The 23,982-nt window shown below is 45.2% G+C and overlaps 1 protein-coding gene and 1 long non-coding RNA gene across 3 annotated transcripts in view; one reads left to right on the forward strand and one right to left on the reverse strand.

Moving 5' to 3' along the window:
* The window catches only part of LIPC (lipase C, hepatic type), a 162,114-nt gene that overhangs the window by 19,726 nt on the left and 118,406 nt on the right, over positions 1 to 23,982 (reverse strand). The window contains 4 exon segments of the mRNA NM_001035410.2: positions 2,109 to 2,342; positions 5,018 to 5,135; positions 5,909 to 6,091; positions 10,091 to 10,278. Of these exon segments, the coding sequence (NP_001030487.1) occupies positions 2,109 to 2,342; positions 5,018 to 5,135; positions 5,909 to 6,091; positions 10,091 to 10,278 (723 nt within the window).
* Positions 5,061 to 23,982, forward strand: part of LOC101903685 (uncharacterized) — a 147,529-nt gene continuing 128,607 nt past the window's right edge. The window contains exons 1-3 of one of the 2 annotated variants that reach the window (XR_009496205.1): positions 10,276 to 10,397; positions 12,536 to 12,671; positions 13,263 to 13,362. This is a non-coding gene — a long non-coding RNA (uncharacterized lncRNA). Of the gene's footprint in view, positions 5,149 to 7,494; positions 7,610 to 10,275; positions 10,398 to 12,535; positions 12,672 to 13,262; positions 13,363 to 23,982 lie in introns of those variants that run through there. The other variant, XR_009496204.1, reaches the window with a different exon arrangement.

A 23,982-nucleotide genomic window follows, 5' to 3' on the forward strand; every position in this document is an offset into this window, starting at 1 on the left:
TTTCAGAGAGCGGGGTCTACTTTCTCTTCGTGGCGCGCAGGCTTCTCATTGTGGTGGCTTCTCTGACCATGGAGCACAGGATCTAGGGTGTGCTGGTTTCTTCAGCAGTTGTGGTGCACAGGCTCAGTTGCCCCACAGCATGTGGGGTCTTAGTTCCTGGACCAGGGATGGAACTCCTTCTCCCTGCAGTGGAAGCGGGGAATCTTAACCACTGGACTTCCAGGGAAGTCCCTGGAATGCCTCTTTTCTTAATAAAGCTGGCTAAGCCAGTGCCCAAGCACTCTTGGGACTTGGCTACTGGTCTGGTGAGAGCTGAGGCCTCCCCGACCATGTATCAAAGCAGCCACAGCCTGCTCAATGTAACTGAACTGGATGACCAGCATGGGGATTTGGTTTGAGAAGGATGTGCTCCAGTGACCAGGTCTGAATGGACCTAAGCCAAAACAAGTTTAGGAGGTTTCTGTACCAAGGATTTTGACTTTTTTGGGGAGGGGAGGTTGTTTGGGGGTCTCCAAATCTTAATCTTTAGTGTTCTCTAGGAGTGTTGAACCACCACAAGGTATGACAAGAACTTCGTGTGAAAGTGGACCCCAGGTAGCTTAGCCAAATAATTTTCCCCAGGATTAGTCATCTCCGTTCCTGGTCACAAGCGGCTCTATTTGTTGAGCACCCACTATGAGGCAGGTACTACTGAGTACTTTCCCTGAATATTCACCACAGCTCCTCAAGGCAGCTCTTACAAGTGAGAAAACCGAGCTTCAAAGACAGTCTCCAACTCATGCAAGCTCACCTAGCCAGGAGGTGGTGAGGATGGTAAAGCAGTTATCAACTGACCATGTCAACATGTTCACCCCAGAATGGGATCACTTTCAAACATAAGGGTAAAGGAAATGGAGAAAAACCACCCTAAGGTGGGCAAGCTAAATAAATATACTTGGTCCCATCATTCTGAAGTTTAGCACAAAATAGAAAATGGTAGTAATTGGGCAGAGGCGTTCACCAGGTGATCAGCTAATGAACAGCATCTAGGGGTCTGTGTTGACCTTAGGGAGGGCATAGATCTGGGAAGAGGGCTGGCTGATCACCAGGGACTGCTGGTGACCAGAGGGCAGTGATCGGAGAGAGATGTTAAGGAATGATAAGGGGAAATTCCCAGAAAGTTTTTAGGCATGGGCTGGTGAAAGGCTGGGAGTCCAGCCAAGATGAGATAATGTCGAATGCGAAGGTCATTCTGGTACAGGAGACATGAAGGTGGATAAGGAAACACAAGATAGTGTGTGCTTAGCTCAGTTTTCAAATGATTGGGAGAAGGTGGTAAGTGGGGGTGGTCTGGGGGTCTCCAGTTGGCTTAGAGTGAGTTGGCAGGTCTTAATCAGGATATTATTTTATAATAGAGAGAAACTTGGAATACTTATTAAATGTATGGTTTTTGCTCACAATTTTGTTCTTTAATCCAGGGCCTGTTATCAAGGTTCATGTTAATGTTTTGGTTTTAGAGTTTGAGAGAGAAGGGGGAAAACACAACCCAGATAATGCCACAGTCAGTTTCAGCACTGAAACAAAGTCCCAAGGAAGTCACAAGGACCTATTTAGAGCTGAACTTTGAAATAGAAGAATCTTAGTAAAGAATGTCCCCTGGGGTCAGCTGATTAAACCTCATACTTGGGAGACCAAGAAGCCATGGTCTATTAAGTGGGTTAGCATGGGGCCAGAATAGAGGCAGCCCCTTGAATGAGGAAACTTCCAGAGAAAGAGGAATGACCACAGGCAGCAGGGCTCAATTTTCAGACGGGCTGATACCCCAGGAGAGACTTGGCTGGGTATGATGAGTGGAGATGAGAAGTGGGAATTCCTGGATGTGCCCTTAGCTCATCCTCCATGTCTGAGCTCCAGCAACCACTGCCTGTGAAGACTTGGTCTTGCCTGGGGAACAGCACCCTTTCCCACTCACACAAGCCCTCTCTCTGCATGGACTAGGTGACCATTCACTTTGAGCCCCATCCTTGCCAAACTCTTCCCCAAATCTCACAGAATGGATTCCCCTGGATCCAGAGGCCACACCAACTGTGGGGAGTGTAAGCCATCGTAGGCTAGTGCCTCTTTCTCACCATTTAAGCCATGCTTGGCGAAATGTTTGTAGAGCTCTAGGAAGTGGCATCCAGGCTGGTAGGAACCCCCATTGGGGTAGAAGTCATAGTGTGCTATGGGCTGTTTCATGCCCACACTCAGGCCCATGTGCTCCCAGGTAAAGGTGTGAATGGCGTCCACAAAATTGGCATCATCTGGTGAAAGCCGGTCACTGAGGGAGGCTTTTTCAAACAAAGGGCCTGCGGCGTCCAGCCCTAAGAGGAAAGCAATGGGAAGGATCAGATTGGAGCAAGAGGAGGCAGGGAGAAAGGCTCTTTTTAGCTTTCTGATGTTATTGCACATTCATGAGCTAGCAGGAAGAGGAAAATCCTAGGGCATAATCTTTCTCTAGAAAATCTTGTCATGACTTTTTTTGCAGTAAAATTAAAGTAATTCATGGTGCTTAAAATCGGACACAGACTGGTTATTATCTATGGGGAAAAGAGGTTTGCAGGAACTATCCAGTGGTAGAAATGAGGTTATAAGGGAATGCTTGATTTATTTAAGCAAATCAGTTTTAAGTACCTTTCAAGCTACTTTCGAGAGCATCTGTTTGCATACAAAAAACCACTGTGTTATTGCAAGTAGTTCTAACCTACCCATCAAAGAAAGAATTTATTTGCCTGCTTGTTGTCAATAATTTTCCTAAACAAGCTGGCTTTCTCTCTACACTAATGTCATTTCATTGGAATGTTCAGAACAGCCTTGGGACATTACTGTTCTCTGGGGAAAATGTCATGAGCAAACAGGACTGTTCACAGCTCTGTCCTTAAGTGACAGATATGTTTGCACGAGACAAGTGGCAGTCTCTGGCAGACTATAGTTGGGGAGTATTTATGCACTCAAGGAGTTTTGTCTGTCTGTCTTCTTTACCTTTTCTGGAGGACCCTTTGTTGACCTGTATGAGGCCTGGCTTCTATCCTTGGTGGGGATGAAGGAATAGACTGGGGCCATGCCAGTCCCTGCTCTCCAGCCCTCACCTGTAGTCACACATGAAGGCTGTGGTTTATATTTCTTTCTTCATCAGGCTGACTATGAGATGACAACAGAGTAGTTAGCTGTCCTGTCACTTCTGATGTGTGTGGGCCTGGCTAATAATGCCTGATGTGGCCTGTGACACCAGCCAGCGTGGAGAGGGTCCTGGGCCCAGTGCTGCCTCTCTGCAGTTCTGACTTATCCTTCTAGGCCTGGTTTGTCTGTGAAGGGCCTCACTGGCCTTCTGTGATAAGTTCTTATGTCTGTTCACTCCCAGCCTATTGAGGGTTAAATCATGGAGGGCACCACGTACTGATCTATGATCAGGCCTCCCCAGTCACCAATGAGATGGGAAAAAAAAGAAAGGAAAATGAATTCTCATCATGACAGACTGGCTTCATTTAAATGTCTGCCATCATCCTTATCTTTTCTCAATGCTAAAATAAATCTCCTCTTTTATGAAGGAATGGTCACAGTAGATAGCAGTTGCCAAAAGTGTTCTTTCTTGATAAAGTAAAAGGTCACAGCAACTGTATTCATCTTCAATTTCGTTCAGACTGTTTTAAATTGTGAAATATTATTTTAGGCTGCTGGGTCTTGAAGGATGAGTAGGCATTTGGTAGGTAGACTAGGGTTTGGTATTCCAGGCCAAGGGAATAGTGATTGCAAAGGCCCAAAAGGACAAGAGGCCATGGCGTGTTTGTAGTAGAGTGGAGAAAAATCTAGTGTCCTGAAAGCCTGGAGCCACAACAAGGGACCAGGGTGAGGAGACGTTGGAGAGCCTTGGGGACACTACACCTTGAAGGGCCTTGTCTAGGCCTCCTAAGTTTCACCCTGTAGGAACCAGTGGGCCTCCGAGACTGGGCTGAGGAGTCAGTTCATCAGGCCTGTTCTTCTGAATGTGACTCTGGGTCAGCAGCGGGGAGGGGTGAGGATGGGTGGGGAGGATGAGGTGGGTATCTGGGCAGCCCGCTAGGAAAGGCCTTCTTGTGCGTCATCAGCTCTTCCTAGGTATCTTGCGGTATTTCCAAGCTGGCATAGAGCTTGGGGTTTTTGGTGCTGGGATCCCTCCCCTAATCCAGATGGGCCCCAGCGTAGGATCCACGTGTTTCATTAAAGTGGAAACAGAGGTAAAAACATGGCTGTCACTGGAAATGTAAGGCTGTCATTCATTTTTTTTTTTCTAAATTTATTTTTAAGGAGGATAATTGCTTTACAATGTCATGTTGGTTTCTGTTGTACAGTGAAGTGAATCGGCTATGTGTATACATATATCCCCTCCCTCTTAAGATTCCCTCCCACCCTCCACCCCACCCCTCTAGGTCAGCACAGTGCCGAGCTGAGCTCACTGTGCTCTACCGCAGCTTCCCGCTAGCTCTCTATTTCACACGTGGCAGTGTGTGCATGTCAGTGCTACTCTCAGTTCGGCCCACCCTTACTCTCCCACTGTGTCCACAAGTCCGTCCATTCTCTATGTCTGCGCCTTTCCTCCTGCCCTGCAAATAGGTTCGTCAGTGCCATTTTTCTAGGTTCCATGTATATGCATTAATATACGTATTATTATAGCTGTCATTCTTTAATCACATTGGGCTTTTAAAACTATAGGTTGGAAAATAAACTCTTTCCTATTACAAAAGTGTACAGAAAGTGTACCTTTTAGGTCCTATTTGGCATGACTGTGAGAGGCATTTGTTTGAGGAAAGGCGGTGATTTGCTCTAAATTCTCGGGGAACAGCAGTCTATGACAGCGGTCATGTTTGAAATAAATAGTGCTACAGGTCCTCCTGTGAACTCTAATACAGCTTGAAGGAAGCCAGGGGTGTGTTAATTATGAGCCTGTTGGAAAAGCAGGTCCCTGCTCCACGCCCCCGTGCAGTCATGGAGATTATAGTTGTTAGTTATCAGGCATGGTTACCTGTAATTCTTCCAATCTTGTGCTTTCTGCTCATGTAACTGCCAGCGAATCCTGAGACATGTGCACCCAGGCTGTACCCAATTAGATGAACATGGCTTGGAGAAAATTGAACAGATTCCTGGAAGACAGTGGTGAGATGGTTACAGGAGGGGGAGAGCTGCCTAGATAAAAGCCTTTCGTGGGTCCAGACTGCTCTGGCTCTCTGTTCTTTGTACCGCAAGTGAGATGCTTAATTCCTACTCAGCACCCAAACTGTTTTCTCATCTTGCTGACTCTGTCCTGCTTCCACTCAGGCTCAGCTACTTGGGCCCCTGCCTGGTGATGCTACCTCTTGTCTGCCCAGCTTTGTTGTTGTTGTTGAGTCGCTCAGTTGTGTCTGACTCTCTGAGACCCCATGGACTGTAACCCGCCAGGCTCTTCTGTCCATGGGATTCTCCAGGCAAGAATACTGGGGTGGGTTGCCATTTCTTTCTCCAGGGGATCTTTCTGACCCAGGGATGGAGCCTGTGTCTCCTACATTGCACATGGGTTCTTTACCACTGAGCTACTAGGGAAGCCCCCTGCACGCCTTTACCTGGACATGAATTCCTTGCAGGAGTGATCTCATCCATGCATATGGGAGTTTTATAGTTTACAGGATGTGTTTAGATCCCCTAGCACATACAAAGAGGTGAGCATAAGAGGAATAGATGATTCTACAAGACAGGGCTTCAGGGAGGCATCCGAGAGAGCCCTGGGGTCTGGTCTCTGTCTTGTGCCTTCCTATTCCTGTGAGCTTAGCAGAAGTGGTTGTCCTGTCTCGGCTGCTGTAGGAGACCAGCCTAATTCACTCAGTCTTGGAGGAAGGGAAGGGAAGGGAGAGGAGAGAAGAGAGGTCAGGGCAGGTCTCACCTGCAGCCACTGGAGAAGAGCTGCGATCTCCTGGCCGACGAGGCGAGTGTTGCGGACGGCAGTGGTGTAGTGGTTGTGAGCCAGGGTGACCCATTCTGCCAGCCCCACATTCACTGACTGGGCCAGCTGAGACTTCAGTGCGGCTACCATCTCCCAGACCCAGTCTTCCAGTATGTCGTCCACCTGAGGGGGGGCCCACAGTATCATCAGCCTCCCAGGGAGAGAGGAGGGAGCCCTGGACAAGCTCCCTCTTTTTTCTTGCCCACCTCTTCCCTTCTCCAACTCTGGGCTCATTCTGGGTCTTTCTCTCCAAGAGAAAGGGCTTAGCCTGGGGTTTCTCAGCACCGCTGTCATTTGGCGTCAGATATTTCTTTGTTGTGGGGGCTGTCCTATGCACGGTAGGACATTGAGCGGCATCTCTGCCTCCACCCACGAGATGCCAGCGGCGCCCCATCACTCCTCCACCCCCAAACCCCAGGCTGTGAAAACCAGAAATATCTCTGGACGTTCCAAATGTCCCATCCCTCAAATGAGAACCATTGTCTTAACATTCTCTATTTTAGGACTTTCCAAGCCTTAAAGCAACGTACATCTTTGTAGATGGGGTACTGAAAGATGGCCTGTGCTTTGAGGGTCGGTGCCAGCCGTACCTCCTCTGGGAGGCCTGTGCAGCTGCAGCTCTGAGTCGCACCTCAATCGCTTACTCTGTCTCCACCCACCGTGTTCTGCTTGCTCTGGAGGGACTAGCACCATGAGTGGGAACATAGTAGGAACTCATAACGATCAAGTTGATTGATTCTGGAGAATCATTCTGTGCATGTACCTGGTTGAGAGCCAGTTTGCAGGACATGCCTGAAGGGTTCACAGAGCAAAGATGTTTGTGTTGGGTCTTGAAGGATAAATAGGAATTCCAGGGAAGAATCAGGTGGGCAGGTAAGTATGGAGGTGGTTGGGGGCAGAGGGGGTGTCTAGGGGTTTCCAGGTAGAGGAAATCATGTGCACAGGTGCACAATCTCAAGGGCAGTGTGGTCTGTTTGGAAAGAGGGGAAAGTCAGGTGTAATCAAGATGAGAAAACAGGGGTGAAGCTGGACAGCAGCACTGATGGTCTGGCTCGTGAGTAAGATGCATTCATTTAATAAATGTCCACGTAGGACCTTCTGTGTGGATGTAGCATCTTGGGTTCAAATCTAGACTCTCCTAGTTACTAGCAGGGTGACCTTGGGCAAGTCATATAACTGGGCAGTGGCCCCATTTCCTTGTCGGGAAAATGGGGATAATAATAGTGTCCTCCTTCCAGGATTGTTGTGAAGATGAGATGAATGAATAGACATCAAGCACCTAGAACAGTGCCCGGAACACAGTGAGGACTCAGTGCGTGGCAGGGACAACAGCTGTTGCTGGTATTATTATTACCAGCAACAGTAGATGTACTTCAGTTTGCACAAGATTTTGAAAACAGAGAACTCATTCTAGTAAAAGGATCACAGTGAGAGGACCCTGCTGTCTTCATGTTTGTAAACAAAATGTTTAGTCAGCCATTAATTCAGTTAACAAAGATTTTTAGAGCACCTAATATATTCAACAGTATGGATCCTGTCCAGCAGCAGATAAGAGAAAGGACACACTTGGCAGAAGGTGCAGCCTATGTTAAGGCCTGAAGGAGAGAAATCACATGGTCTGTGAAGGAGCTGCAAGCAGAGGTGAGGGGGAGGTGGGGAGCGGGTGGTAGGGGCGGGGTCAGAGGGGGCGTGCCTGTTCTGCTGCGTGCAACCTGCCTTACTCTGAGGCTCTCAACTCAAGTTCCCACCTCAAGTCAGGCATCAAGTCCACAGCTCTGTTCTGTCCAAAGCTTTGCTCTGCCTGTATTCCCTCCTTCCCAGTTTCGTTTCTTTTCTTCTCTTGTAAGGGAAGGTCCCTTACAACAGGAAAGATGGCATGTTCTTCCCTTACAATGGCTGACCTTCTAATCCCCCCTCATCTACTCTGTTCCCATGGGAAAGCTTTCCATGCCTGATCTTTTCTGTTTGGCTGGGCCACATGGCTTGGGAGATCTCAGTTCCCCGACCAGGGATTGAACCTGGGCCATCACAGTGAAAGTGCCAAGTCCTAACCACTGAACTGTCAGTGAGTTCCCTCCATGTCTGATCTTTAGTTCCCTTTAAGATGAGTTTCATCTCAGGGTGCTACCCTCTGGCTCCAATTCCATGCTTTCCTTAAAGGAATAGGGATGGAGCTCTTGGCTCAGCTGGAGAGAGGTTGCTGTGAGCAGGTTACAGTGTGATGGGGCCCCTGTCAAGCCCATCCGTGACAAAGGTTTGTGGGCTTTGGAGCATGAGGGTTCTGGTTTTGGATTTCTGTCCACTGAGGGCTGTGTGACCATGGTTGCTGCTTGACCCCTCTGTGCTGCAGTTTCCTCATCTAAGCAATGAGACTAACTCAAGTGGTCATGTAGGGAGGTGTGAGGATTAAATGAGCTGACGACTAATGTAAAGGGCCGAGTTCCTATAGGGCATCTGTATTAGGTCTGTTCTCTAGGGGCAGGCAAGCCTTTACCACCCTCACTGCCATCCCTGTGCTGTGGTGGAACCCCTGCCCTTTTCCCCTAGGATGAGTGCTTGTGTGCTAAGTCACTTCAGTCGTGTCTGACTCTTTGTGATCCAAAGGACTGTAGCCCACCAGGCTCCTCCATCCATGGGATTCTCCAGGCAAGAATACTGGAGTGGGTTGCCATGCCCTCCTCCAGGGGATCTTCCCGACCCAGAAATTGAACCCACGTTTCTTATGCCTCCTGCACTGGCAGGTGTGTTCTTTACCACTAGTGCCACCTGGGAAGCCCTAGGATGGGTCTCCTTTAAATCCTAGGAGGAAGGTGCTGGCAGCCTACAAGAGCCCCTGTGCTTTTCTGGGATGGCAATAGCAGACACCCCACCTTGTGGCTACACCCACATGGCATCATGTGGTTCCCACTACCCCCTGAGGCCAGGTGTAGGGTCTGTTTTGTTCGTGTGGAGGGTATGAGTGAATACATGTTGAAAGACTGGTGGTGGGCAGATGGGCTCATTTTTCTCTCTAAATAGGATGGATGGGGGTCTCAAAAGTAGTTCTCAAAGAGATGGTAGGGAAAGGCTTTCAAGTCATGAAATAGACCCCAAATCTCTGCAGGTTTCACAGTGTGAACCAAGCTTCAAATTGTGGGTGGCCTAGAAACCAGTTAGGCAGAATTTCTTCCTGGAAACATTTGTTTGACTTCAATCATTGCCCACAATATTCTTTTCCCCCTTCTTCCACAGTAATAGAATTTTAGCATCACTGAAAAGCTACACTTTCTCTAAGAGGATACATATCTCAGCCACCTTTCCATCTAGGTATGGCCAATGGATGTAATTGGAAGCATTTCGGAGATGCTTCTGGTAAGCTAACCTTAAAAAACACACTCGTATACCAAAAGCCAGTGGATGAATTGTATGGTTTCAAATAATACCTCAATATAGTTGTTTTTAAACAATCCTACTTTTTGACTTTTTTTGGTGTATACCTTTTACTACTTCGTGCTACCTGGGATGCAGATGTGATAGCTAGTGCTCTAGCTGCTATCTTGGATTATGAGGATGAGGACCAGATGGCACTATAGTGAGCAGGGAATGAGCTGGGTACTTGAGAACTTCATTGACTAAAGCTCTTTATTAGTTTTGGATGACATACATCTGGACTGTTGTATGAAATGGAAAAAAAAAAACAAAAAACTTCTGTTTTATCTGAACTACTGCCAATTTGGGTTTCTGTTATCTGCAGCTGAATTTAACCCTTACAGATAGAACATCTCATTGGGAGACTGTGTCTTCTGGCTTCCTCTCAACTCTTGGGAAACATGCAGATTCACCTTCATGAACTGTAGTCTCTTATGGGTGCTTATGTGCTGTGTGACCTCTTTGAGCCACATTTTATTATATGAAATGTGGAGATAATTATACTTCCCTTGCCCTGCTTACTCATGAAATGGAGATAATCAATGAGATAATGCGTGGGGAAGCACTTGGAAAATTAGAATGTACTTTACAAATATTATGCATGGAGTTGTTATCACCAGCTCCCTATCTCTTTATTAAAATTGAACACACTAGGGAGGGGGAAAAAAAAAAAAGTAAAAGCAGAGAGAAGAAAGGCGTGTCAGCACTTCCTACCAACCACCCGTGGACTATCATCACCAGCGGCAGCGAGGAGTTGAAGCCACATTGCTGTAACGTGTCTGAGTGATTGAGCAGAATCTGACAGCCCTTATCGGTTTCTCCTCTAAAGAGCAGAAATTTGGTTCTTGTCTCCTGCGGTGTTTTGTTTGTTTCAGCAGCTCGAGATCTCCTTCCAAATGACTCTGGAAGATAAAATTGGGGACAGTGCTTCACCTGGCATCTGTTCCACCTCTGCCAGTTCTGGGACAGCCCCAGAGTTTCTAAGAGCACTAGGCAACAAGGTTACTCCAAGGTGCTGGAGGTAGGCACGGGCTGCGGCTTTGGGGGCCCCAAGGAGCATTTTATTTCCAGCACAATGGCCATTCCTTTCCTGGGAGATGATGGACAGTGACCTAGGAGGACCCCACACACAGATGGAGAGGTCGGAATCCTCCATCCTGCCATCCCAGTGACCATAAGATCAGCCAGTCAGACCCCAGACTAACTCTAGGTCAGTGGGAAGATGGGAGAAGCAACTGGGACTGAGTTCAGAGAGGATAAGTGTTTCACCCCAAGTCGTGATGCCGATAAGTGGTAGGATTTTGGACCCAGTGTCTCTGACTCCAATTCCCCACATCCCTATGCCAAGGAGACAGCACACAGAGCATCTTAGTTAGATGGCTCTATGCATTCTCTTGTGTGGCTCAACCTGTTCTCACATGTAGTCTTGCATGGACCAGGTAGGGTGGGGGTGGGGAGGACTACGAAGGGAGTGATGAATTGTGCTGAGGGGGAGTGGCATTCAGGGAGGGCTTTTCAGGGGGAGTGATGCTGATGCTGGCCTGGAGAGTTGAATGAGGGCTTGTGTATCTGTATGGGTGGGTGAAAGGAGCTTTCTGAGAGGGAAGAGCTGAGGAAGGGCTCAGAGCCAGGAGACCTTGTGGGTATAAGGAGGCAGAAGAATGGGCAGCCAGAGTTTATTGGGCCCTTGGGACGCTGAGCTTTATGCTCTAATGATAAGATGCTGCTAAAGATTTTTTCAGTAGAAAAGGGTAAATGAATATCCATTTGGAATCTTTCAAAGATTGTGGGAGGGTGAGGTAGGGAGAAAAAGACTGTTTTTAAGATTATACCTTCTGTTGTTTTCCTGAAAGGCCTTCTAGCTTCTCTTTTGGGGGAGCCTCACCCTGACTCTGAGCCACTTTGAGGAGGGTGAGCAGTCTCCCAACATCTGTCAAGACCATGGTGTTGGTCAGAGACACGACCCTGTGATTAGGAGCGGAGTGGGGCCTGAGGGAGGGGCCGTGGTCCCAAGGTGTGGCACCCCAGGAAGGGTGACATCTCTTCTGCCAAGATCAGGAATCAGACCAAGAGCCAGGGAGGATGCTCCCACAGCCCCTACCAGCCGAGGGGCCCTCCCCTGTGGCTGAGGGGTGAACACAAGGCCATACCAGCAGTTTTGGTCAGTGAACTCAGTTCAGCCCGGTTACTGAGAACCCTGATCATTCCTTCTGAGCACAAATTCATTCAGGCTTCTCAAACAGTAAGTCTTGGGCTTTTGGTTTCCGGGGACAGCAGGACAGAAAGATGATGAGGAGAGGTATTAATGAAACCAATTTTCCTACCCAAAGGTTATTAATTTGAAAGGTTATTAATTCCCAGCAAAGGGCAATGATTTTTCACAATGATGACAGAATGAAATGCATCATATTTTATTAAAAGGAGAAGTGAGGGAGAATCTGCATAACTTCTCTGAGATAATGAAGAAAATTTCTGGCACTGAGAGTGGCTTTCCCAAGCTCACAGACTGTCTGAGCTTGTCCTCATTCATGCAAGCGTAATCCCAGATGGTGCTCCCATCTCTTTGCATGCACTACTCCCCTGGCCTCCACGTCAGAAGCCAGGGTGTCATCTTACACTATTTTAGCAGATATTTAATCAGTCCAAAGCTTCAGGTTCCCAAATATTCCTAGAATCCAGTGCCTTAGCTCAGGCGCACACATGTTTCTTGCTTGGTTTATTGCCACAGCTTCCTAAATGGTCTCTCTCTGGTTAATCTCACCTCCCTCCCTCACACTGCTGCTCAAAGACTCTTTCTAGAACAGAAATGACTATTATACCCGTCAGTGACTTTAAGGTTCTTGGTATTGCAGCCAAGGCCATCACCTGAATGACCACCCTGATCCCTCAAATTCTCCCCTCTCTATGCTCTCCTGCTGCTCCAGACTGCCTGCAGTTCCCCCCTCGCTGTTTCACTTCCCTGCACCTTTGCACTCTCACTTCCCTCTCTGCTATTCCTCTGTGAACTCTGGTCCATCTGTTACAATGGTACTCAAACGTCACCCCCTCCAGGAAGCCTTCTCCTCTAGCCAGAGGTAATTACTGCCTCTTCTGCCAGCACCTTACTGGGCCCCTGATCCTAAGGTCAATTGTTGCGATGCATGCTGTTTTCTCCACCAGGCTGTGAACTCACGGAGGACAAACCTGAGGTGCTCAGTAACTGCTTAGCGTGTGACGTGGTGTTCTGTGGGGTCCAGGTCTCAGATCAAAGGCTATCTCATTCGATTTGTCAGCCATTTATACATTGGGACTCAAGGTAACTAATTTTCTTCTATCCAGTGATTGAATAGCTTTATCTTCCTTCATTTCAGGATAGGTGACTTGAATGCTAAAAGACTATAAAAATAAAATGGGGATAGATATAATACCCATCTAGTGAAGTCACTGCAAGGGTTAAAAAAGGTGGTATTTGTAAAGACCTTAGAATAATGCCTGGCACATGATTAGCACCCATGTAAGGGTATGTTGCTAAAATAAATGTGGCTCAGAGCCTCCAGCATCTTGTATTTTTGATCCATGAAATTCTTTCTATGAAAATTTATCCCAATTGCCCTCGTAGGACCAATTCTGTCTTATGTGTATTTACTCTGGATTTAGCTGGGAGAATCAGCTCTGGCCTCAGTGCCTGGGACTTTAAAGCTATTCAGGAGAGTCCCAGGGAAAAGGAATTGTTAGATGGAAAGGCTCATAAACACCTGGACTGGGCTGGGCTTTCCCTTTCTTCCTTGGGGCTTGGCTCTCTTTCAGCAGGTGTGTGAGTGAGGAAGTTGTATATATATTCATTCATTTAGTTTCTCAGCAAATACTTATTAAGCATATATTATATTCTGCCCTGGGCCCTCTCTAGGTACTAGTTTTTGGCAAGCAGGGCCTGACGTCTTTGTTTCAGGAGTCCCCAGTCCAGTGGGAAAAGCAAGAGTGAGCATCAGCCATCGCTTGTGGTTGCTGTGAGTACGGCAGTGGAAGGACACCTGTGTAGGGGCTCTAGGGAAGATGCCAAGAGAAAATGAGGCATCAGTTGAGTCTGGAAGGATGAAAGATTCTTTTTTCTTTTTTGCTATTCGTTTTTTAAAATTTACTTTTAATTGGAGGATGATTGCTTTACAATGTTGTATTGGCTTCTGCCTTACAACAACTTGAATCAGCTGTAAGTATACATATGTCCCCTTCCCTCTAGGTCATCCCCCACTTCCATCCCATTCCTCTAGGTCATCACAGAGCACTGGGTTGAGCTCCATGTGTCATACAGCAGGTTATCACTGGTTATCTGTTTTACATATGGTAATGCACACACTTCAGCGCTACTCTCTCAATTGGCCGCACCCTTACCTTTCCCCGCGTGTCCACAAGCCTGTTCTCTATGTATATTCCTGTCTTATGTGTATTTACTGTATTCCTGCTCTGCAAATAGGTTGGATGAAAGATTCTGTAGGCACTCACATCTAGGAGAAATTGTTGAAGAAAGAGGGGCTCTGTGACCTGAGTATTGAAGGGCTGCTGTGGGGCAGAGCGCCTAGAATTCTTTTGTGCAACTTCAGGAGACAGAAACAGAGTCACTGGGTGGACATGACATGGAAGGAAAATTCTGCCTTTAAGTGGTTTGTAAAAATTCATAGTTGAAGAAATTAGGACAAAGAGAAAGGTGGCAAAACAACTAACAGAAATGTTAATAGATTAGCAAGCTAAACTGCACACTCTGAGATTGTATAAGACTGCAGAAGACAGGCCACAGATTTTGTTCTGAGCTTCCTATTGGCCAAATCAAAGAGGGAAATAGCAGTTACAGAATTCATGCTGTCCAGTTGCTCACACTTTCTTGGTCCTGAAGCCTGAGATGGTTTTCCTGCAGGTTGTTGTATAAAGAGGCCACTGCATGAGGCAGGGTCATTGTCTTGAATACCGTTCCTGTGAAATATACAGGAGCAAGCTTTATGTGGTTGACTCTGAGGTGCATAACAATCTTCAATGGAAGCAGCACCCACAGTATGAAAAATAGCATAAGTCACAGTGAGTCTCTGTAAGGCTCTTTGCTCTAACCCAGCAGCAGTCCTGTGACTGAAGGAGGCAAGGGCTACTTCAGGTCACATTTTGGGTGGAAGGAGTAGAGCTTCAGTGCCTGAGCGTCTGAGCTGCCTTGAAAGCAGAATCTGATCAACCCCTTCATAGAACACACAGAATACTGGAGCAACCTCAGGCAAGCCACAGCTTCAAGGATGCATTCAGTTCAGTTCAGTTCAATTGTGTCTGACTCTTTGAGACTTCATGGACTGCAGGATGACAGGCTTACCTGTCCATCACCAACTCCCAGAGCCTGCTCAAACTCATGTCCATCTTGTCGGTGATACCATCCAACCATCTCATCCTCTGTCATCCCCTTCTCCTCCTGCTTTCAATCTTTCCCAGCATCAGGATCTTTTCTAATGAGTCAGTTCTTCCCATCAGTTGGCCAAAGTATTGGAGTTTCAGCTTCAGCATCAGTCCTTCCAATGAATATTCAGGAATGATTTCCTTTAGGATTGACTGGTTTGATCTCCTTGCAGTCCAAGGGACTCTCAAGAGTCTTCTCCAACACCACAGTTCAAAAGCATCAGTTCTTTGGTGCTCAGCTTTCTTTATAGTCTAACTCTCACATCCATACATACCTACTGGAAAAACCATGGCTTTGACTAGACGGACCTTTGTTGGTCAAGTAATGTCTCTGCTTTTTAATATGCTGTCTAGGTTGGTCATAGCATTTCTTCCAAGAAGCAAGTGTCTTTTAATTTCATGGCTGCAGTCACCATCTGCATGAACTTCCAGATGTTCAAGCTGGTTTTAGAAAAGGCAGAGGAACCAGAGATCAAATTGCCAACATCTGCTGGATCATTGAAAAAGCAAGAGAGGTCCGGAAAAACATCTATTTCTGCTTTATTGACTATGCCAAAGCCTTTGACTGTGTGGATCATAATAAACTGTGGGAAATTCTTCAAGAGATGGGAATACCAGACCACCTGACCTGCCTCTTGAGAAACCTATATGCAGGTCAGGAAGCAACAGTTAGAACTGGACATGGAACAACAGACTGGTTCCAAATAGGAAAAGGAGTACATCAAGGCTGTATATTGTCACCCTGGTTATTTAACTTATGTGCAGAGTACATCATGAGAAATGCTGGGCTGGAAGAAGCACAAGCTGGAATCAAGATTGCTGGGATAAATATCAATAACCTCAGATATGCAGATGACACCACCGTTATGGCAGAAAGTGAAGAGGAACTAAAAAGCCTCTTGATGAAAGTGAAAGAGGAGAGTGAAAAAGTTGGCTTAAAGCTCAACATTCAGAAAACTAAGATCATGGCATCTGGTCCCATCACTTCATGGGAAATAGATGGGGAAACAGTGGAAACAGTGTCAGACTTTATTTTTGGGGCTCCAAAATCACTGAAGATGGTGACTGCAGCCATGAAATTAAAAGACGCTTACTCCTGGGAAGGAGGGTTATGACCAACCTAGATAGCATATTCAAAAGCAGAGACATTCCTTTGCCAACAAAGGTCCATCTAGTCAAGGCTATGGTTTTTCCAGTGGTCATGTATGGTTGTGAGAGTTGGACTGTGAAGAAAGCTGAGCACCAAAGAATTGATGCTTTTGAACTGTGGTGTTGGAGAAGACTCTTGAGAGTCCCTTGGACTGCAAGGAGATCCAACCAGTCCATTCTAAAGGAGATCAGTCCAGGGTGTTCTTTGGGAAGAATGATGCTAAAGCTGAAACTCCAGTACTTTGGCCACCTCATGCAAAGAGCTGACTCATTGGAAAAGACTCTGATGCTGGGAGGGATTGGGCGCAGGAGGAGAAGGGGATGACAGAGGATGAGATGGCTGGATGGCATCACCGACTCGATAGACGTGAGTCTAAGTGAACTCCGGGAGTTGGTGATGGACAGGGAGGCCTGGCGTTCTGCGATTCATGGGGTCGCAAAGAGTCGGACATGACTGAGTGACTGAACTGAACTGAAAATAAAGTCTGTCACTGTTTCCACTGTTTCCATTGTTTGCCATGAAGTGATGGGACCGGATGCCATGAACTTACTACTCTGAATGTTGAATTTTAAGCCAACTTTTTCACTCTCCTCTTTCACTTTCATCAAGAGGCTCTTTAATTCTTATTCGCTTTCTGCCATAAGGGTGGTGTCATCTGCATATCTGAGGTTATTGATATTTCTCCTGGCGATCTTGATTCCAGCTTGTGCTTCTCCAGCCCTGCATTTCACATGATGTAATCCGCTTATAACTGAAATAAGCAGGATGACCATATACAGCCTTGATGTACTCCTTTCCCAATTTGGAACCAGTCTGTTGTTCCATGTCCAGTTCTAACTGTTGCTTCTTGACCTGCATACAGATTTCTCAGGAGGCAGGTTAGGTGGTCTGGTATTCCCATCTCTTGAAGAATTTTCCACAGCTTGTGATCCACACAGTCAAATGCTTTGGCATAGTCAATAAAGTAAAATTAGATGTTTTTTCTGGAACTCTCTTGCTTTTTCGATGATCCAGCAGATGTTGGCAATTTGATTTCCGGTTCCTCTGGCTTTTCTAAATCCAGCTTGAACATCTGGAAGTCCATGGTTCATGTATTGCTGAAGCCTGGCTTAGAGAATTTTGAGCATTACTTTGCTAGTGTGTGAGATGAGTGCAATTGTGAGGTAGTTTGAGCATTCTTTGGCATTGCCTTTCTTTGGGATTGGAGTGAAAACTGACCTTTTCCAGTCCTTTGGCCACTGCTGAGTTTTCCAAATTTGCTGGCATATTGAGTGAAGCACTTTCACAGCATCATCTTTCAGGATTTGAAATAACTCAACTGGAATTTCGTCACCTCCACTAGCTTTGTTCATAGTGATGCTTTCCTAAGACCCACTTGACTTGGCATTCCAGGATGTCTGGCTCTAGGTGAGTGATCATGGTTATCTGGGTCATGAAGATCTTTTTTGTATAGTTCTTCTGTGTATTCTTGCCACCTCTTCTTAATAACTTCTGCTTCTTCTAGGTCCATACCATTTCTGTCCTTTATTGTGCTCATCTTTGCATGAAATGTTCCCTTGGTATCTCTGATTTTCTTGAAGAGATCTCTAGTCTTTCCCATTCTATTGTTTTCCTCTATTTCTTTTCATTAATCACTGAGGAAGGCTTTCTTATTTCTCCTTGCCATTCTTGGGAACTCTGCATTCAAATGGGTATATCTTTTCTTTTCTCCTTTGTCTTAACTTCTCTTTTTTTTCTCAGAAAAAGAAATGCAAAAAGGCAAAATGGTTGTCTGATGAGGCCTTACAAATAGCTAAGAAAGGATGCACTACTGTGACTCAAACTCAGAAGTATATACCAAAAATCTCTCTCCTGGGCACTGACCTGGAATATAACCAGCTCTTGACTGGGCTTCTTTGCCTGAAGACCTTTTGACACTACAGACTGAGTGAGGCCAAACTGGATTTATTTTCGTTCCTTCCAACTCGTTCTTCTTCCTTCCTTTCTACATTTTGTGGTTCATGACACCATCAGTTGTCCGTGCTTCTGCTCAAACTAGAAAGTTTAAGAGCTGTTCTGGAATACCTCCTCTGTCCCCTTAGTGATCCATTAGGGTCACCAAATTCAGAGGACACAGTCTCAGGATTATTTTGTCAGGGTTGCTTCCTGACAACCCTCACAGTAGTTTTTGTATTAGTTGTGATATTTTAATAGACTCTTAACGGTTTTTTGTTTTTTTTTTGGTGGAATTAATACATGTTCATTTAGATGAACAATCTGAAAAATGCTGAAATGAATAATCTCCTTACTCAGAAAAACACACAAGTAATATTTGGAGTATTATATTTCCTTTTAACCTTTTCTTATAGAGGTGTTTGTTCCATAGATTTTATTTGGAGTGTCTATAGCTGAGATCATATGATGTGAAAGGTTTTTAAAAATTAATGAATTAATGTTTTGCCTGCACTGGGTCTTCATTGTGGTATGTGGGCTTCTCATTGCAGCAGCCTCTCTTGTTGCAGAGTGTGGGCTCTAGGGCAAGAGGGCTTCAGTAGTTGTGGCTACTGGGCCCTGTGTGTGTGGGGTTCAGTCGTCATGGCACACAGGCTTAGTTGCCCTGTGGCATGTGGGATCTTCCCCTACCAGGGATTGAACCCATGCCCCTTGCATTGGCAGGTGGGCCCTTAACCACTGGACTACCAGTGAAGTCCTGTGAATCGTTTTATATCCCTTTTTACACATCATGATAATCTTCTTACAGCACTAAAAATTCTTTAGAAATATGCTTGGCAAGTAGCATTGTTTGTTTCATTATCGTGGGACATTTAGGTTGTTTCCAGTTTACTTTTTTTGTTCCTGTTGCTAACAATGTTCTGATGACCATCTTTATACATAAATCTTTGTCTGAATTTATGAGTATTGTTTTAGTAAAGATTCCCCAATGGAGGGACTTCCCTGTCCTCCCAATGCTGAGATTCTGCACTTACAATGCTGGAGGCTCAGATTCAACCTCTGGTCAGGGACCTAGAGCCCACATGCTACAATTAAGAGTTCGTATGCTGCAGCTGAAGATCCCACATGCTACAACTAAAGATCCAGCATGCTGCAACTAAAACCCGGAGCAGCCGGATAAATTTTAAAAAGGAAAAAAAAAAAGATTCCCCAGAGTAGAATCATTGGCTTCTTAGGTGTGATCTGATTTATATCTCTTTATATAGGCATATGCATCCAAATTGATATTCAGCACTTTTCAAAGCTAATATTTATTAAGTGCCTTCTCTGTGCCAGGCACTTTTCCAACAGTCTTATTTGTATGAACTCATTTCAGCCTCACAACTCATCAGTAAATGGTTAGGAAGTTCAGTGATTTCATTATGTTTGAGGAAATTTGTCCTCATTATATTGTATAGGAACTTTTCCTTCTTCAGGCATGTCTTCTGAAATCGTTATTTTCTCGTGTCTTTAGAACAGATAAAGACATACTGGTGATAAGCTGGGGATGAGGTTGTGGTTTTGAGGGGAAGAATGCTAAGGAAGGCAGATAGTCAAAGCCTTCTGAGGGAGTCAGCCCCTGTAACCTGGAAAGCAAGCTGAGGGGCTGGAGAGGCTTGGGGTTGTCTCCCTTGAACAGTGGGTTCCTGGAGCAGCAAAACAGCTTCAGAATCAGTCAGAAGGAGAAGCTGGGTGCAGCCACTACAGTTCTAATATTATTTGTCTTACAGCAAGTGATTTCTCTGTTCCTAAGTCAGCCCCCAGGTTCGAGTGTTCCTAAAATTTCATGTAAGAGTTAAATATTATTATTATTATTTTTTTGGTGGGGGGAAGGACATCATTAGGTGGATGACTGCAGGCAACTGAGCTGGCTTAGGGCAGAACCTACGCTTCTACAGTAAAAAGCCCTGATAGGAGTCAGGATCTGTCTTCTGCTGTGATGCCTGGGCTGGGTGCTTCTGCTCCTTTCCATGTTTGTCGAGCACCTCGTGTATATTGGCTGGTGTTGAGGACACATGTGCATAAGATGGGAGCTGCAAGGATGAATGTGCCCCTCCCCCACCAGAGTTGTTTGTGAAATTTCTTCACATTCATTATTTAAATGGCTAACTCTGTATCTGTGTGTTGTATGTGTGTGTGTGCGTGCGCGCACATGAGATTTCACTTGGTTAACATACTGAATATATTCCCAGGCCTGGGGCTAGTGGGAGGGTTCTCTGGAAGACCTCGACTTCATGATTACCCTGAACATCCTCTGGGCCATATCCTCTGCTTAGGATGGAACAAACCTATGAGATGAACGTAGCCACAGCTCTGTCCGTGGATGCTGTGGTCAGACCTGTAATCTGTACAGGGGCAACACTGACTTCAGAATTTCTAGAACAGCAGCAGGATGGAAAAACCTGAATGAGAATGTTTTCACTGCTGCGCCTTTCCAGATTCAGCTGCTGTTGCTGACCTTTGATGATAAGGAGATTCTGCCCAAGGCTTCTGCTTCTGCCCAGGTGTGAGCAGTGCTTCTCTCATGCCTGCCATCTTGAATTTTGCAATGACCTAAATATCCCACGTTCCCATTTACTTAATATCTTAAAAATATTTCTGTGCCTGGATTTCTCAGTTACTGATATAGTAGTTATAGAGCACAGTACAATTACTAATCTTTGTGGCATCCCTCAGCTAATGTGACACCCTAGCATTACTGCACTGTAATATTGAACCCAAAGGACCCCACATATAAATTGCTCCTATGGGATACTTGAAATGGTGGGGTAACTTTCTAGGTCATTAGAATATTGTTTTTTTATTTTTTAATTTACTTTTTTAAATTTTATTTTTTTATTGAAGTACAGTTAAATTACAGTGTTGTGTTAATTACTGCTGTACAGCAAAGTGACTCAGTTATACATATATTTTTTTTCATATTCTTTTCCATTATGGTTTATCACAGGATATTGACTCTATTTCCCTGTAGAATATTGTTTTGAACTCAGCAGACATTCCTAAGTTTGTCTCAAATGAATTTATTTTATACTGGGCAGGCCAAAAAGGTTGTTAGAGGTTTTCTGTTACATCATATGGAAAAATCTGAACAAACTTTTGGCCAACTCTATAGCAGGTCTTCAAAAAAGCTTTGAGATCTAGAGCTGCTGAGGTTAAGTTATACCTTTTAGAGGTTGCCATCTTCCCATCCTCTTTTGCATTCCTGTTTCACCTGTTCTTTTTGGCTCTTTGTTTTTGCTTTCTAGTCTTCACCATTCTGTTGTCATGTAAGATGATGAGATGAGGTATGGAAGGAAGACCGTTTTCACAAGTCTGGTGTTTTCTGTTTTCTTTGTCTACTCTGCCTGATCTTGCTGGCTATCCTGTAGTTTCAGACTACAGCTTCTCCTTTTGTGGATTCCAGCAAAGAAAGCAAATAGAGGCTGTGTTTTCTTGCTGAAAAGTGTTTTTTTTTTTTTTTTCCCCTTCCAAACTTTCTTCTTAGCCTGTACTTCCTTGGAACTCTGGCTTGAATCAGATTTTTTTTTTTTTCTTTCAAGAAATCTGATTATGAAAGAGTATGGCATTCAGAAAATCTGTCCATTTGTACTGGAATCCTCTGGGGGTAATGGGGCTTACTTCCCTAAAGTGGTTCCAAAGTCACGGGTATTTCCCACTCCAGATTGGTTTGAGGTAGGGTAGCCAATTATTCTGTCAAACCAGGATGAGTTGGCCACCTTATTTAGCTCAAGGGCAATTGACTGAAGAGAGAAAAGGCAATAAAAATTACTCTCCATATTGATGATCATTCTGAGAGTTTCTGTGTAACAGCCTGATCTTTGCTTTTGGGTAACTGGTTCCAAATAGGAAAAGGAGTTCGTTAAGGCTGTATATTGTCACCCGGCTTATTTAACTTATATGCAGAGTACATCACGAGAAACGCTGGGCTGGAAGAAGTACAAGCTGGAATCAAGATTGCTGGAGAAATATCAATAATCTCAGATATGCAGATGACACCACCCTTATGGCAGAAAGTAAAGAGGAACTAAAATGCCTCTTGATGCAAGTGAAAGAGGAGAGTGAAAAAGTTGGCTTAAAGCTCAACATTCAGAAAACTAAGATCATGACATCTGGTGTCATCACTTCATGGGAAATAGATGGGGAAACAGTGGAAACAGTGTCAGACTTTATATTTTTGGGCTCCAAAATCACTGCAGATGGTGACTGCAGTCATGAAATTAAAAGACGCTTACTCCTTGGAAGGAAAGTTATGACCAACCTAGACAGCATATTCAAAAGCCGAGACATTACTTTGCCAACAAAGGTCTGCTTAGTCAAGGCTATGGTTTTTCCAGTGGTCATGCGTGGATGTGAGAGTTGGACTGTGAAGAAGGCTGAGCGTCGAAGAATTGATGCTTCTGAACTGTGGTGTTGGAGAAGACTTTAAAGAGTCCCTTGGACTGCAAGGAGATCCAACCAGTCCATTCTAAAGGAGATCAGCCCTGGGTATTCTTTGGAAGGAATGATGCTAAAGCTGAAACTCCAGTACTTTGGCCACCTCATGTGAAGAGTTGACTCATTGGAAAAGACTCTGATGCTGGAAGGGATTGGGGGCAAGAGGAGAAGGGGACGACAGAGGATGAGATGGCTGGATGGCATCACTGACTTGATGGACGTGAGTCTGAGTGAACTCCGGGAGATGGTGATGGACAGGGAGGCCTGGCGTGCTGCAATTCATGGGGTCGCAAAGAGTTGGACATGACTGAGTGACTGAACTGAACTGAACTGAACTTATATCCAGGTGAGAAAAGAAGAGAGATTGCTGGCTCATTTCTAATCTGGCCCCATGGATGGAAGAGACCCAAGATGAACCCCATCCTGTACGTGGCTTGTGACTGCACAGAGAGACCTCGTGTTGTGGAGAGATTATGAAGAGTTTAGCAGTCTGGGCTCTGGGCTCAGATAACCCAGCTCTGCTGTTTGCTAGCTGCATGGCCTTGGGTTATTTACTTAACCTTTTTGTACCTCCCTTATAAAATGGGACTAGCAGTAGTCAGTCCTATCTCACGACAGAGGAGCCTGGTGGGCTATAGTCCATGGGGTCACAAGAGTTGGACTCAACTTTTTCAACTTAATGACTAAACCACCACCACCACCACAGAAGTAATCTCCTAGTCCTAATCTCACCCTTAAGGTTATTGTGAGTTATGGATTAAAATATATTGTTTTAAAACAATTTGAAGGAAAGATTTATAGATTTCCTCTCAGTAACCCTAAGGGTTGATGCATGGTCTGTTCTCAGTCACAAGACCACATAAGCAAAGGAAGGATAGATACAGCTTGGAAAATTTACATTGGCTTATTGACAAAGGGGTCAGCTCATTTTTGTGGAGGGGTGTTTTTCAAAGGTAGGAGTATCAACACTTCTACTAGGCCATATTTCAACATAAATAAAATCAGCAGATTATACTTGTTAAAGGTGAATGGCTTTCACCATTATGAATTAGCCTCAAACTTTTGTCCTGGAATGAATCCTAATGCTGAGAAAGGTCTTTGAGAACTTTCTAGACATAGAAAGCTCATAATGTGTGAATTGCTGTGGTGTGTTGATGCCAGTTGTGTGCACCTCTTCTCAACTCTCCATGTTCAGGGACTTAATGTTGGTAGTTTGAAATTGGTCATATGGGAATATTTACACCATGGAAGTTGGCTACTTTTCAAGGTGTGTGTGTGTGTTTGTTTTTGAGAGAACATCAGTTAAAAACAAGCTCACCACTGGGTGAGATCTTAGTCCACAAAGCTTGAGTGGCAAGCAGCACATTCCTGTATTTTCTTTTGGTCAGCTTAAATGAGGCATTGAATCCCTATCCTGTGTGGTTTGGGTGGAGTCCATTTATCCCAATTTTGGGCAAAGGACCCTCTGAACTAGTAATTTTTTATATCCGGTCCAGCTGCTAAGAAGTCCAGTCCCATTTCACACAGTCCCTTCAGAAATTTCACTTTTGGGGGTTGTACTTTAGGGATAGGAAGCCCTGTGAGGCAGGGGGCACCATGCCACCTCCTCCCTTAAGAGTGTCATGGAATCTCTGGGTGGGTTCTT

This window comes from Bos taurus, chromosome 10, assembly GCF_002263795.3.
Source record: "Bos taurus isolate L1 Dominette 01449 registration number 42190680 breed Hereford chromosome 10, ARS-UCD2.0, whole genome shotgun sequence".
In the NCBI taxonomy this organism is placed as follows: Eukaryota; Metazoa; Chordata; class Mammalia; order Artiodactyla; family Bovidae; genus Bos; species Bos taurus.